Source organism: Panthera tigris, chromosome B4 (genome assembly GCF_018350195.1).
Source record: "Panthera tigris isolate Pti1 chromosome B4, P.tigris_Pti1_mat1.1, whole genome shotgun sequence".
Classification (NCBI taxonomy): Eukaryota; Metazoa; Chordata; class Mammalia; order Carnivora; family Felidae; genus Panthera; species Panthera tigris.
This window is the reverse complement of record NC_056666.1, coordinates 125252610-125269175: the sequence shown is the minus strand read 5'-3', so window position 1 is coordinate 125269175 and position 16566 is coordinate 125252610. Positions and strand designations below refer to the sequence as shown.

At 36.4% G+C, this 16566-nt stretch overlaps 1 protein-coding gene across 5 annotated transcripts in view; it reads right to left on the bottom strand.

The window, feature by feature from the left end:
* The window catches only part of RIC8B (RIC8 guanine nucleotide exchange factor B), a 103403-nt gene that overhangs the window by 25604 nt on the left and 61233 nt on the right, over nucleotides 1-16566 (bottom strand). For all 5 annotated transcript variants that reach the window (XR_006220204.1, XR_006220205.1, XR_006220206.1 and 2 more), the window contains exons 5-7: nucleotides 14126-14354; nucleotides 13298-13393; nucleotides 7913-8057 (exon numbers count right to left, since the gene is read on the bottom strand). Coding sequence is in view for 2 of the 5 variants with exons in the window: in XM_042993095.1 (XP_042849029.1) it covers nucleotides 7913-8057; nucleotides 13298-13393; nucleotides 14126-14354 (470 nt within the window). In the remaining 3 variants the exon portion in view is untranslated. The remainder of the gene's footprint in view (nucleotides 1-7912; nucleotides 8058-13297; nucleotides 13394-14125; nucleotides 14355-16566) is intronic.

Genomic DNA, 16566 nt, shown 5'->3' with positions numbered 1-16566 from the left:
TGGACTCTCTGCTATCAGAGCAGAGCCAGCTTCACGTCCTATGTCTCCCTCTCTCTCTGTCCCTTCCCTGCTTGCACTCTGGCTCTCAAAAATAAACATTTTAAAAAATAAAGTGAGCTGCTAAGGCAAAGAAAAGGTTTTCTGGGTGGGCCTTAAATAAAAAAAAAAAAAAAGAAAGAAACAACATAAAAATTTATTTAGGGGTACCTGGGTGGCTTTGTCGGTTGAGCGTCTGACTCTTGATTTCAGCTCAGGTCATGATCTCATGGTTCATAAATTTAATCCCTGAGTTGGGCTCTGTGCTGACAGTGTGGAGCCTGCTTGGGATTCTCTCTCTGCCTCTCTCTCTGCCCCTGCCCCACTCGTACCTTGTCTGTCTCTCTCTCTCTCTCAAAATAAACAAACAAACGGTGCACCTGGGTGGCTCAGTCGGTTGAGCGTCTGACTTCGGCTTAGGTCATGATCTCGCAGTTCGTGAGTTCAAGCCCTGCGTTGGGCTCTGTGCTGACAGCTCAGAGCCTGGAGCCTGCTTTGGATTCTGTGTCTCCCTCTCTCTACCCCTTCTCCGCTCATGCTCTGTCTCTCAAAGATCAATAAATGTTAAAAAAAAAAAAAATTAAAAAAAAATAAACATTAAAAAAAATACTTGTTTTTTTTTGTCCTAGTAATCAACCATGCAGTTAGGTAAAACTGCTGCAGAAATGGGACAAATCAACAGTCAGAAAGTTGCAAAAAATATTTCACCACTATTTTATCAAGATGCTAGAGGTACTATGAACAGAGGAAAGCAACCACAGTAGCATACTGCAGTCAGAACTGCACTGGTGGTAATGGTATTGCAGCTTACGCAAATGTGGGTTTTATCACACTCTGTCATGAAAACAAAAAGGTTTTGCTCTTTACCAAGGAGAAAGAATGGCAGAGCCAGATTCTACCTAGAGACCAATCCCCTTTCTCTGTTATATAGAGAAGGCTTTATAATCCTTTTCCTTCCAAATTCTGCAACTTTTAGAAATCTTATACTAATAGCTTCCTCTAACTAGTCTCCCTATTTTCAATCTCATGTCCCTCTAATTCCTTGTTCCATACAGCTGCCTCATAGATCTGTGTAAAGCAAAAATTTGTTATCACCTTCCTGTATAAAACCTCTAAGATCTGCTTCATTTTCTGGCCCCTGCCTTCTTTTCCCAAACTCATCTCCTATTATTCCTGCACATCATGGATTCTTCACATCTTGAACTAGTCTCTTTCCTATACATACCAAGGCTGTTTCCCATTTCTCTGCAAAGACTTTCTCTGACCATCTCCACATAACCAATCATTCCCTTTTTCAGGCTGCCACAGTACCGGGCACATTCCTCTCTTATAGTATACTGAAATTATTCCTTTACATGAAGAAATCCATAAGATTGTATATTCACTACACTACATTCAGATAGCAGAAATGTTTGCTCTTTTATTATTATCTCTAAGGTACTTTGTTAAAACTGGAGATCCAAAAATGAAGACAACATGATCTCTGACCTAAAGAAACTCAATGGCTAGAATGCAATTTCAACAAATTAAGAGTTAGAATATAGCAGATGTCAAAAGTACTAAAAATGGGTGTAAGTAAAAATGGTACAAGGAAGACAATGATTAACTCTGCCTCCATGATCAGACAAGTCTTCACAGAGATGATACTTAAGCTGATCTTCAAGGATAAATAAAGCTTGCCATGCAAATGAAGACATTGCATGTAAAAGGAACAGCATTTGCCAAGTCATGGAGATAATGCCAAGAAATGGTACAGTATGATCAGGCGAGAACAAAAAATATAGCATGAGTAAGCAAAAAGTATAAAGTAGTAGTAAATTTATAATTAGTAGTAAATTTAGAACTTAGAAGCACAAAAGGCAGGCCATGGAGGCATCTAAGAAAATTTGGATTTTACCAGGTGACAGGGAGTCACTGAAAGTTTTACAAGGTGGTAGTGATGAGATTATATTTGTATTTTAGAAGAATCTTTTTGCTAACTACATGGAAGACAGACTGAAGAAAACCTGACCAGAAAGGAGGGATATGACTTATTAATAGTTTATATTAAGAGATACACTGAATTGGGAATCCCCAGCAAATTGGCTGAAGCAGAAGCCAAGTAGAGGATAAGATCACTCAGGGGACAATGTAAAATGAGAACAGGGCCAGGAGAGAACTCTAGGGAACACTGGCAGTTCAATGTGGGCAAAGACAGTTGTTAACTGTGATTGAAAATAAAGGTCAGAGGAAATCTAGGAATGTATGGTAGCACAGAGATAGAGTGGCCAATAGTGTCAATTACAATGATAGATGCAGTAAAATGAAGGCTAAAAAATATCCACTACTTTTGAAAATTAGTTACCTTGTGAGCTTACTAAGAGCACTTTCAGAGGAATCTGGAAGGTAGGGAAAGGCAGTGGAAAGCCTAATTTGCAGCAAGTTGAAGCCTGAGTGGTAGTTAGGATACTAAGAGGAAAACCAGATTAGTCATTCAAGAGGCTAAGATATAAAGGACCGTGATGTCGAGATGTGTACAGGTTGAGGAAAACACATAGAGACAGTTAAAAACAACAACAACAACAACAACAACAGCAACAACAGCAACAACAAGACAGGAAGAGAAAAGATCAGAAAAGGGAGACTTCAGCTACCAGCTAAACAGACACCTACCTATTCCTCAGAGACTCAAATAAAGGAGACGAAAGTTTCCAGTTGTGAGGCTATGTGCTGAGGGTGTTTAAGCCTTATTTATCTTTGTAATTCAGCTGCTACCACAGTGCCTAGCACACACTGGTAATTAATGAATGTGTTAACAGGGGGAGGATTGTATTACAAATTGTTTTCTTTAATTAAAACACATAAGGCCTCTCTTTAGGCCCCCTGGACAAAGTACACAATTGCCAGAGCTGGTAACGTAAGTTTAGATTTGGCTCAACAAGTTGGTGGGCACGAGCACAAGTTAACCTGTGGGCCACTGTCAGTTGGGGATATAGTTTAGCCTGGCACAGATGGGTATTGATGACCCTTGGATGACTCTTTCTGTGCCAAGGCTGCCATGAAATTTTGCCCTTTGTATCTTGTCCCATTTCAATCTTCCTTCTTAATTTAGTTTCTGTGTTCCTAACCCAATTTGCTGCCTGCTGTTTCCACTTAGTGGTCTGACTTTTAAGACTTCATCATGATACCTTCACTTCAAACTTAGCTGAATGTCCTTCAGAGGAAAGTTCAACATTGATGAATTATCTGAAATTTATCTCATTTTAGTATAGTTTGCATCCAAACCCAATCCAAACTCCAAAATCTGATGACTTACAAGTTGGATGTGGACTACAAACTTTTTCTTTTGGCTAGATAGTTTAAAAAAATTTTTTTTAAACATTTATAGTAATTATTTTTGAGATAGAGACAGAGCATGAGTGGGGGAAGGGCAGAGAGAGAGGGAGACACAGAATCCAAAGCAGGGTCCAGGCTCCGAGCTGTCAGCATAGAGCCCGATGTGGGGCTCAAGCTCATGAACTGTGAGATCATGACCTGAGCCGAAGTCAGACGCTTAACCGACTGAGCCACCCAGGAGCCCCTAGATGGTTTTAAATTATAATTAGTTGATAGCATTTAAAAACTGGGAGATTTTATGTAAAAATCCAGAATCCTGGCTTCTCCTGAAAAATCTAGAAGACTGGGTAACATTGCCATATGTTCCTTCATGATAACAACCAGTTGGAGCTAAGTAGCAGCAATATCTTCTCTCCAATCTCGCACAATTTTTTTGTTCCCCTACTCCCAACCCACCATCTTCCCACCAATGAGTTAAGTGTCAGTTTTCATTCACCTTATGTCCAGTCCATTTTTATTACCAGCCTGGCACTTGAAGGCATGTGAGTTTGTAACCCTTGATAAGAAAGTAAGTGATATGAGAACAGAAACCTTGTTTATCTTTATACTTCTGCATTCCCTGGCTATAGCTCAAAAATTATGAGTAAATGGTTAAATGGGTAAAGTTGTATTCCAAAAGAATGTATCTACTAAACTTAAAATCAGATTGGAAGGAAAAGCAGATGAGCATACATAGAATTGCTAAAGGTCAAGTGAAACTGATATACTTTTGCTAATATGGGTTGGCTTTGGGCTCAAAGTTAGGACTATAAAACCTCAAATGTAGGGTTCAAGAGGGAACAAAGCTAATACTTTCAAATGAAAAACACTGAACAAATTCATATATAAATGAATATGTCATATTTGCTATGACACTAACTCTTAGTAAGGTGATTATATTTAGATATGTAATATAATTTATGAAGATCTGTAATTACAGAAGAAATAAGCTTTAGTTTTCCTCTTTAAAATTAAAAAAAAAATTTTTAAGGTTTATTCATTTTTCAGAGAGTGAGAGAGAGAGAGAGAGAGAGAGAGAGAGAGAGAGAGAGAGAGAGACAGAGCATGAGATGGGGAGGGGCAGAGAGAGAGGGAGACACAAAATCTGAAATAGGCTCCAGGCTCCAAGCTGTCAGCACAGAGCCTGACGTGGGGCCTGAACTCATGGATGGCGAGATCATGACCTGAGCTGAAGTCGGAGGCCTAACTGACTGAGCCACCCAGGCACCCTAAATTTTTTTAAAAAATACAAGAAATGCATGCTCACTGTAGAAAAATTACAAAATACACAGAACTAAAAAAAGTCACCAGCCATCCTACTACTCAAAGGTAACAATGGATAAGATGTTAGTACGTATTTTGATAAACCTCTTTTGATGGATAGATACATAGGTATGATTTAGATTTATGTATACATACATAATTATACTTTACAAAAACAGCTCATTTCTTATCTTGGAAAAATTGATTCAATTCAGCTTACATGTGCAAGGCACTATATGAGTCACTTAATCCTAAAATGCTGTATCAATCTTTTCTCAAAGTCATGAAAGAACTGAATTATTTAAAAGAGCATTTGTGATAACAGCTGAAGATGATTACTCTAAGTAAAGAAATGTGGCAGAATGGCAAGAGAGGACTCAAATTTGGGCTTTAGCCCTTAGCAACTGTACAACCTTGAGTAAATTACTGAAACACTCTCAAGTTCCAGGTTAATTCATTTATGATACTGGAATAATAATATTTAAATTATAGGGTCCTTATGAGAATTAAATGAGATTATGGCCTAGGATGTTTGGAACATGATACCCCAATATATAATAGCTGTTTATTATTATTGTTACATTGATAAAATTATGTTGCTAATATGCCATCTTAACAGGAACTGAAGTGGCTGAATCAGTTAGAAATAAAGTTTAAGAATTCAGTGGGTACAACTCAGTAGCAAAATCTCTAAATAATTTTATTTAAAAAATGGGGAAAGGGGCCCTGGGTGGCTCAGTCAGTTAAGCATCTGATTCTTGGTTTTGGCTCAGGTCATGATCTCATGGTCTGTGGGATCAAGCCCTGTATTGGGCTCTGTGCCAACAGCATGGGGCCTGCTTGGCATTCTCTCTCTCCCTTGCTCTGTCCTTCTCCCACTTGCACCCTGTCTCTATCTCTTTCATAATAAAAATAAACTTAAAAATAAATCCTGCTTAAACAAAAATGGGCAAAAAACCTGAAAAATGTCATATGAATGGCCAACAGGTCTTTTTGTGAAAAGATGCTCAACTTAACTAATCATTAGGAAAATGCAAATCAAAACCACGAGAGATCACCGCACACCTATTAGGATGACTTTTATCAAAAGGATAAGAGATGAAAAAAAAAAGAGATGATAAATGTTGGCAAGGATGTGGCAAAAAGGGAACCCTTGCACACCATTGGCGGGAATATAAATTGGTGCAGCTACTAAGGAAAACAGTATGGAGTTTACTCAAAAAATTAAAAACAGCAGTTTTTATGATCCAGCAGTCCGACTCTTCGGTATATATCAGAAGCAAACAAAATTACTATCCCCAAGAGCTGTCTACACTCCCATGTTCACTGCAGCATTATTCACAATAGCCAAGATACAAAAACAAGCCAAATGTCCAATGACAGATGAATGGATAAGGGAGAGGTGGTATACACACACACACACACACACACACACACACACACACACACACACGTAAATATGTAAATATATATATTTCAGCCATGACAAAGAATAAAATCCTGCTATTTGTGACAACAAGGATGAACCTAGAGAACATTATGCTAAGTGAATAAGCCAGAGAAAGACAAATACCGTATGATTTCACTTACATGTAGAATCTTAAAAAAAGAAAAAAAAATAAAACTCCTAGAAGGAGTAGAATGGTGGTTAGGGACAGGGGAAATGAAATTAACTATAGTTAATAGTATTGTGTTGTACACTTGAAATTTGCTAAAAGAATAAGTCTTAAACATTCTCACCACACACACACAAAGGAACCATGCAGGCAGCAGACATACATAAGTAATTAATTGTTAATCACATCACAATACACACACACACACACACACACACACACCCCAAATCATGGTGTATAATATACTTTAAATATATACACTTTCACTTGTTAATTATACCTCAATATAGCTGGGAAAAAAACAAAAGAGAATTGAACTTAATATTTTGGGAGAAGTGAGTGAAGTTTTCTACCTCCAAATTATGTTTCACAAAACTGAGGTACTTTAAAAAAGTGGAATATAAAATCTGCTTAGATAGAATTTTTATACTACTACATTTTTAAATTTTAATTAAAAAAATTTTTTTTGAAATTCTTATTTTAAGTAGGCTGCACACCCAATGTGGGGCTTGAACTCATGATCCTAAGATCAAGAGTCTCATGCTACACCTACTGAGCCAGCCAGGTGCCCCAATATACATATAAAACTAGGAGCTGAAGAAAGAAATAGGTAAAAATATCTGGATAACTTAAAGTTCCTTGTTTGAAGAACTTGATTTTGCAGGGCAAATAACCCATATAATTTTAGGAAATATTTAAAATTGTTAGATGAAGACAATCACTTTATATATGCTTATAAAATGGTGTTTATTACATTGTAGTATAGTTACTTTCAAGTTTCTCTCTACTGGGGCACCTGGCTGGCTCAGTCCGTTGAGTGACTCTTGATTTCGGCTCAGGTCATGATCCCTGTGTCGTGGGATCAAGCCCTGCGTTGGGCTACATGCTAAGCTTGGAGCCTGCTTGGGATTCTCTCCATTCCTCTCCCCCTTCCTCCTGCTCGCTCACTTAAAAAATAAAAAAATTAAAATTAAAAAAATTAAAATTTCTCTCTACCTCTATCTTATCCTTATCTCAAGGGTAAAGGGTATATCTTAGGCATTTTTGTACTTTCCATCTTCCATTTTATATTTCCATAGTATATGTACCTCACATTGAATAATTATTTATTAAATAACCTAGGGAAGAAACCAAGACTCCAACAGTTTTAATTCCAAGAGGAATTACAAAAGGGAACTAACCCAGGGCTTTGCCTGGTTATCCAAACAGTAGCACCCTGGCTCAGTTGGTAGAGCATGCAACTCTTGGTCTCTCAGGGTTGTGAGTTCAAGCCCCATGTTGGGTGAGGATATTACTTAAAAAAATAAAATCTAAAAAAAAAAAACCCAAAATAGTAGCACCTGAATTACTTAAGCAGATTTTCCATAATGGCTCCAGGTCCTCTCTCATCAAGATTAAGAAGTCTGGGTTAAGAATACAGAAGGCAAAGTTTAATATGAGTGTGTTTGTACATCTTAATGACTTCAGAAGCATACAGAAAATTTTTTAAATTATTAATTTTTAATATCTCCTCAGGCCCTCTAATAGAACAGACAGGAGTAAGCTCTAAAAAGAGTGGAATGAGACGGCCACTACTAACAGAAAGATTTCTTAAGTTCCCTCGGAAAAATAAAAATGTAGAGAGCAAAGAGAGTTTAACCTACCTCTCTCTTTGCAAAGGACAAAAAGGAATTCAGCAGCAATCTGCTTGACTCCAAGGTCAACATGTGTCATGAGGCGCACCAGCTTATTTCTCACAGTTGAGCCAACTTCAGGACGATTTGTCACATCCCTCAATGGTGGTAAAACCTAATGGCAGAAATGCAAAACCATCATCAGTTGTGGGTACTAGAGTAAGCGAGGACGGCACCATGCAACTGTCAGTCTTAGAATGTCTATGAGCTCAGTTTTCTATGAGTGGAAAAAGCTTTTTAAAAATAAATAGGTTTGCTTTCAAATAAAACTAAACAACAACAACAACAAAAATCCCACCTCAAATGATTTCAAGTTTGTAATTAAATTTCATTTGAAGAGAAACATCTCTTCATTGTACCACCATGATATACTCAAATTCATTGCTGGGTTTTTATTTATTTTAGCATCTGGAATGCCTTTGCCTGCTTCCATCAAAATCCATTTTAAAGCGAGGGTCAATCTATCTTCTCTATCGTCCATGGGGCCTTTCTTAATACTCTCATTCCTATTGATTTTTCCCTTTTTGTAATTCCTGCAGCATTTTCGTATTTACTAAAAAAATCTGTACTTATGTTTTCTTGTTGTTTTATAATAAAAATGGCTACTAATTATTGAATACTTTAAAGGTGCTAGTTCCTATAAGAGAGGATATACATATATATTCTCTATACTTGATCTCTACAGTAACCTTGCAAAGGAGGCAGTAACATCACCATCACCCTATTTTATCAATTGACCTGCAGATGGCCTGCTTGGTTTGTTTGCTTGCTCACTCACTTCACCCATCCATCCACCCAGCCCCCTCCCTCTTCAGGTTCTCCTATCTCACTGGCTGCTTCATCTCAGCCTCTTCTGCCAATTCTCTTTTCTCCTCTTGTTTTCTAAGTGTTGGAAAATTCAAGGGTTGTGTTCTTGGATGACATTCTTCACTTAATCTATTGGTGATCTAAACCAGTTTTTATGGCTTTATATAGTCTCTACATAGTGATAACTCCCTGAATTATATTTCCATCTTAATTTCTTTACTGACTTCCAGACTTTTAAAGCTTTCTCAAATTTAGCATGTCCTAAACAGAAGTCTTGATGCTCCCACCAAAGCTGTTCCTTCTTAGTTTTCCATCTCATTAAATGGTAAATCTATTCTTCCAACTGTTTAGTACAAACACCTTAGAAACAGCCTCTTCTCATCCAATCCACCAGCAAATTATATTGTTTCTACTTCTGAAATATATCCATAATTCAACCAATTCTCACTACTCCCTCTAGTATTACCAAATCCAAGTTACTGATATGTCTTGCCTGAACTGGTTATTACCACAACCTCCTAGTGGTCTCTGCTTCAAACCTCGCCCTTCTATGATTTATTCTCTACAAAGCAGCTAGGGATCCTTTGAAAGTCAGATCATGTCATTCCTGGTCTCAGTCCTCCAGCTTCCAGGGCTTCTCATCTTACTCCTAGCGAAAACAATGTCCTTACAACTCCCTTAGGTTTCACATAATCCAGCTTCCTGCTATTTTTCTAACTCCAATTTGACTACACTTCTGACCTATGCTGCTACAGCTGCACAGGCCTCCATGGAACTTCTTAAAACACACCATGGTCTTTGCATTTGCTGCTCCCTCTGCCCAGAAACACTTTCTCTAGAAAATTGTGTGGCTCATTCCCTTCACTTTAGGTCTATGTTAAAATGTTGCTTACAGGAAGGCATTTCCTGACCACCCTATATGACTAACCTTGAGCATTCTTTTCTGTGCACCCCCACCCCCGCCCCCGCTTTAATCTTCCTCACAGCACTCATCACCACCTGATACAGTGTATATTTTTCTTTACTGTTGGCTTTCTTCCACAAGAGTCAGTGCCATGGGGGCAGGGACTTCTTTCTGTTTTGTTTACTGCTCTCAGTGCATGGCATATTACAATGTTCCATAAGTATTTGCTGATTGAAGGAAGAATGAATGAATTCAAAGATCTTCTTTTTAAAGATTTTATTTTTAAATAATCTCTACACCCAACATGGGGCTCGAATTTACAAAAGAGTTGCATGTTCTACTGACTGAGCCAGACACTCCTCAAATATCTTTTTAAAAGTGCCTTCCATAAGCTAGGCACTAAGGTAGTAAATGACAATAAAAACAAAGTCAAATAATAATTTACTGTGCTGGACCCTTCATGTGTATATTATTTTATTTAATCCATTCAACTGACTTTCTTCTTTTCTCTCCTTCTACACTGAATGCCTATCCTGAATCAGGAGGTATTGGAGACACTGGAGATACAGCTGTGAACACAAACAGAAACTAAATCCCAGAAAATTGAATAATCTACCAAAGTGTTTACAGAACCCATATTCAGTATTTCTGATAGGGTAGAGCACGATGATTTCTGTGCTCTATAGGCACAAAGTCACTGCACAATAAATCCTTATTTGATTCAGCTAACCATATTGAGTTCTATATGGTCTCTATACACTGAATGTAGAGAAGAATGAGACATCTAACAAGTGATTTCATGTAGTATGTGCCTACTGTTCCAGAGTAAAGAATCTATTAACAAAGGTTATCACCCCAAAATTTTGTTACCAATGTTTTAGGTTTCTTAAAACACAATTTTTTAAACGTAAGTTTGTTGCTTTCATTGTTACATACCACTCCCAAACTGCATTTGTATAGACTCATTCTATTTCCTCCCAAATACTACCCTCCAACAAATTTTTTATTTTGACAAATCTTGTCCATCTCTTCTCTCAAATCCACAGATTCCTCATCTCTTCTGTAAACCTCTCCACAGACTAACCCAACCTGGGTTGGTACTTTCTACCATCTGTTCTCTTTCTACCTGCCTCAATACTTAAGACCAATTTCCTTTGGGTAGGCATGTGTTGGGTTCAATCAGGTAATAATGAAATAGGGCATAATAATTAATTAGCCATCATTCCATTTACACTATCACCAAAAGTAACCACCTGTTACTTTATGTTCTGCCTTTCTTAATCATCATAGTTGAGAGTGCATCTTTCTCAGGAAGAAAGTGGATTTTTGTGTGTGTCTTGTATCTTTAGTTATCTTTACTTGTCATGTCTCATCTCTTTATACTGTAGTACCTCTTTAAGGACAAAAAGAGGATCTCATAATCTTTGTTTCTACATAATATGTGGCTCAAGAGCTTCACATAGAGAAGTTGTTTAACAAACAGGTTTTTTTTGGCTCTTCTGGCCAGAGATCTAAACTCTAAATAGTTCAGTTGAACCTGGATCTCCTATGTGAAAAAGCTAAAATATAGAAAACTTAAAATATTTTTCATTTATTATTCACCAACTCCTCCTAGTCACAGTAGAATGTCTTAAAATAATCAACTTGGAAAATGACTTCAATTCATTAATCAACTAGTTTACTTGGCTTAAATGATTATTCATGCTTTCAGGGTACTACTCTCTTCTTCCAATAGACTGTAAATTCCTCAAAGATAGGCTCTACTTTCTAATTTCTCCTTAGCAGCAGTATCTATTAATGTACTTCACGTATGGTAAGGTGCTTACTAAATCTTGATCATAAACATAAAGGGGGGGAAATGAAGCTGGTTCATTTAACAAGGGAAATTCTGTATGGCAAAAAATGAGCAGTGGAGTGAATGGTTGTACCATGCACCGAAATGTGGAAAGAAGGAAAGAAACAGGGTGAAGGGATGGGAATCAAGAGCTTAGTCGGGTATGTGTTAAAACTTAAGATACCTACTATACATCTAAGGGGAGGAGATGAGTAGGCAGCCTGTTATATCAATCTGGAGCGGAGGGGACAAGTCAGGGCCAGAGACATAAATTTGGGAGTCATCAGCGTACAGATGATTTTCAAAACCATGACTGCTGAATGAGATCACCAAGGGAGTGGAAATGGAGACCAAGGCAATATTGCCTCGGGGCACTCAAACATTGCAAAAAGGTTCCCTATTGTGTCCTAGAAACCAAGTGAAGAAAGTATTTCAAGAAGGAGAGAATACCCCATTACATCAAAATGCACTGGGGAATTAAAGAAAAAAGGTTTGAGAACTATTAGATTTGGCATTACTGGGTTGATGATTTTTGATGAGTGCCTCTGCAGTGGGGTGGAAAGCCTAATTACAGCGGGTGCAGGAGAGAATTAAAGAGTAAAAAGAATAGAGAAGGTGAGTACAGAAAAGTGTTTTGAGGAAAACTGCATTAAGAACAGAGTAATGGGGAGGCAGCTTGAGAAGTGGAATTAAGAGAAGGTTTTTTTATTTTTAAGATGAAAGATGTGTTTGGATGAAGATAGAAATGACCCAGTACATTAAAAAAAAAAAAAAAAAAAAGGATTAACATAAGAAGAGAGGAAATAAATGCAAAAGCAAAGTTCTTGAGAAGGTGAGAAGGAAAGGGATCTAGGACACAAGCGAAGAGGCTGTCCACAGAAGAAAGCAGGGACAATTCACTCATGATAGAAGGGGAGACAAAGGTTATATGACACAAGCAGATGAACAGAAAACACAGTGGTACAAAGAATCCTTATCATCAACTCTACTATCATCCTACTCCAAACATTCACCATCAGCTCTCTTTCCAGCTGGCCTCCTTGCATCTACTCACATTCCCCTAGTCTATCCTACATATAGTAGCCAGAGTATTTCAAAATATAAACAAGTACCCTTCATTCAACTCCCCTTCTCAAAATGGTCCAATGCTTGCCCATCTCACTTAAAAGAGAACCAAAAGTCCTATACAACCTCAGGCTATGTGGTTCTTGCTTACCTTTTTTTACTTCATCTACCACTCTCCTTGTCAACTTGGTCTAACCTCCTTGCTCTGCCATAAGCACACCAAGGCATCCTCTCACCTGAGGAACTCTGAACATGTTCTCTCTATAGTCCCCTTCCAGATATTCTCAGAGATCCTTTTCTTATTTATCCAAGTTTCCGCTCAAATGTTATTTTCTCAGAGAGGCCCTGCTGATTCTCCTAAATCTCCCCTTCCCCTGCTGTCTTTCTTCAGAACACATCACAACTTGCCATTATAACATATTCATTTACTTTTTGTTCTCCGACTATAAGGTAAACTCCACAAGGCAAAGACTTCATCTATCTTTCAGTGATTAGAACAATGCTTAGAACACAGCACAAAGTAGATCTCCACTATTAGTTGAATAAATGAATCAATGACTCAGAAAAATACACACGATCACTTTTTTCCTGGATTAGGAAGATTTCAAAGATTGAAACTAACTTTTCTGAGTTTCTGATTTTATGAAAGTAAACCATTATGAAAGAATGCAACTCATTAATTCTATTTTTAGAAACTGCATATAAGAAGATTAACCATGAGATGTAATATGCATTAAGCAGTTACCTGATCTTTGAGAAATTTTCTGATGTTTCGATGGGCTCGGGAACATTCTGTTAATAAGCTGAGAACCGGAGTTAGACCTTCTCTATAGCTGCTTCCCTATAAAGAAAACCAGACATACTACATTAGTTTCTAACAGTGTTACTTTCCTCTATATAACTGAGTATATTAATACTCCTTTTTTGGTGGGGGAGACATTTTATGTTACCAAAGCTTTACAAACTATTTAAGAAATTATTTTCCTAACCATGTTTTCATTCTACCAGTTATCTTCATTTTTATTAATGCTCATTTTTATGCTCCCTGGATTTTCCTACATTTTGTGGGGTCCTCACTGGCTCAACCAATGGGCTTAAATAAGGCAAAGGTTTTGACAACCTACCCATACTACCCTGCTGCCTTTTAATATAGCTACCAGACAAAAGAAAATAAGCAGCTCACAACTAATGAAAACTTGATTTTTTTTAAAGATAGCTTTTAGGTATTATGGAAAGTATTTATCTTCAGGTTTTGTGGGCAGATAATTTTTACTTCTAGGTCTTAAAAAATACCTACATGGAAAAGTCATTAATTTTTCCTTCACTTGCAGGCACTAGTCACAGTTTTGGTGTTACATTAACAAATTTTTTGTCTTTAAACAAATAAATTGACTTGTTTTAGCAATTAATCATATATTGTAATAAAATGATTTCCAGAGCATAATTATGCAGTATGTCAGCTATAAAAAAAAAAAGATTAAATTTAAAAATCATGTCCTGTGACGTCTGTATATATGGCACATTTACATTCTTTAGAAACATCTTCCCAAGGCCTCCATTTTATCAGCCTTACCTTGTCTATTCTCTTCTCCATAAAATTGAGTAAAACATGAATGGCTTCCATATTCATACCATTGTATACCATGGTATTGTTTTTCAAAACAGTTTCTTTCTCAGCTGTTTTATCATTGGGCAGTTCATCTAGAGTCGTTGCCTCTTGGGCTGTTTCTTCATGGGTTAATGGACAAATGAGAACATCCAAACAAGAGACCGGAACATTGCTTAAAAGGTTGACTGCATTGCTGAAAAGCAATTTAAAAATACAATATTTTAATTTCATTGAATAGTCCTTTAAGATGCAAACATAATAAGAAGTTCAGAAATGACTTTTAGGAGTCAATTAAAATTTTTCTATTTCAAAACAAGCCTTTAATATTACTTGGCATTTACTGACTAAGAGACACAAAATAAAGAGAACAGTTTTAAATACACATATGAGAAATTAGAAAGAACAGATGTTAAATGGACACACACAATCACATGATGTCCTGTTACTTTCTGAAATGCTAAAATAGGAATTAGTGAGCTTTAACACCATCTCTTTAATTTTATTATGACACAATGCTAGCTTTTTTTTTCCTTGGGGTTTTAAATCCTTTTGTGGAGCCACTGGTGTTTTATTATTCCTTAGATTACAACATAAAGCATTTGAGAAGCTGTATATAAGCAGCTTATCACAGAGGCAACAACATTAAAAAACCAAATATTATGGCATTAAGTTTTGCTCTTTCTAGATGTAAAAAATACAATTTTTGGATCATCTAATTTTTAAAATAGTTTTAGAGGTTTTCACTATTTATTTTTTATTTGTAATTTTTTTCAGTTTATTTATTTTATTTTTTTTAAATTTACATCCAACTTAGTTAGCATATATATCATCTAATTTTTTTAAAAGACATTATCAGAAAATAGGTAACGGTGTTTTTTTTCTCCTTTTCTCATCACCAGATCTCTTTAAAAGAGGTCCACATAGCCATTTCAAATCTCTAATCCCCTAGGCCTTTTCACTAAGGAACACATGCACCTGGGATGCATACCAGTAGGGGGAACCCAAACCTTGTGTTTTTGATGTTCCCTAAAAATCTTGTTCTGTTGCTCAGCGTGTAAGAGATTAAAGTGACACTAATAATTTAAAAAATTAGACATGTTCTCAATTAACAGATTTTTCTTCAAGGATTATTTCATATATTCTTTCATCTAAAAGGAGAGGCGGTGTTCTCTGCTAACTGGATATTATAAGCCTGTGCCTTAGAACTTCCTGATAAACAACAATGGAAAGACAGGCATTACATTTCCTAGTGACAGAGAAGCAGATCTAAAAATAACCACATCCTGACTAAAAATAAACTCTTGCAAATGCAATTGAAAAGTCTAACCACTTGGAAACCAAACTCAGGGCTGATTCTATCTGATGCTGCCTTAATTTAGACCACAGTAGTTCATTTTAATTCAGATTATAGTGACACCCTCAAAAATAAACAAAGTAAACACCAACAAAACAGAAATAAAATATAAAATTTTTTCTTTCCTTACTCTGAAGTGTGGCTCTCATTTCCCCAAGAATGAGTATTTCCTTCCTTTTTTTTTTTTATATTACGGAAAAAATATTTAAAAAATCAAAGTTTAAAAATTAGACAATGCAGAACAATGAGTAGTGATGTAAACGGTATCAAAAAAATCTGAACCAAGAACAAAAATAACAAGTCCTATCAATGAATGGTTCTTGGTAAAATACAAGTTACTTGGAAGCCCCCACTAAAAATCTGTCACTGCTTCTGTGATTACTACTGCTACTGTTAAATAAAGGCCCTCATTTTGATTATTTGTAAATGATCACAATTGGTTGAAATACAATGCTTTTCCCACAAACTTTCATTTAAAAATTTTTGCAAACATCTGTAGTTCCTTATCTTGAGTTAAAAATGTTTCCCTTCTGACTTAAGCATTTGGAAACTGTTATTAAATATCATAGATTCACTGGGGATGAAAACAAACAAAAGAACTCTACCATAGAATTCCTTTCTTAAAACCATATAAGTATTGTGAAATGTTAGGATTTTTTTTCGACACATAGGGCAACAGGCACAGGAGTCCATTGATAGGATGATTTTCTAAATCTACCATAGAGAACACACTGAAAAGTTTAAGACAGTGCATTTCATTACAAAGGAATGTTTTCCTTTAAATTCATTTAAAATAAGTAGTTTCCAGGAATCCAGTAAATTTAAGAAACCAAATGCTGAGTTTGATTCAACAAATATTTGGAGCTTTTAGGCTTTTCAAGAAAAGTTCTCATTTTCTCATTTCTTATTAAACAACTGGGTTTCCAAACAACTACAAAATTAATTTTCTGGCTCACTGTGTTTGAGCTATTCTTTTTAAGTAAGGAAGGCCAGCTTTTTGAGCTCTGTCACTTCTCTGACAGTTTTATTTGTGGTAGAAGAGTGTATGAAA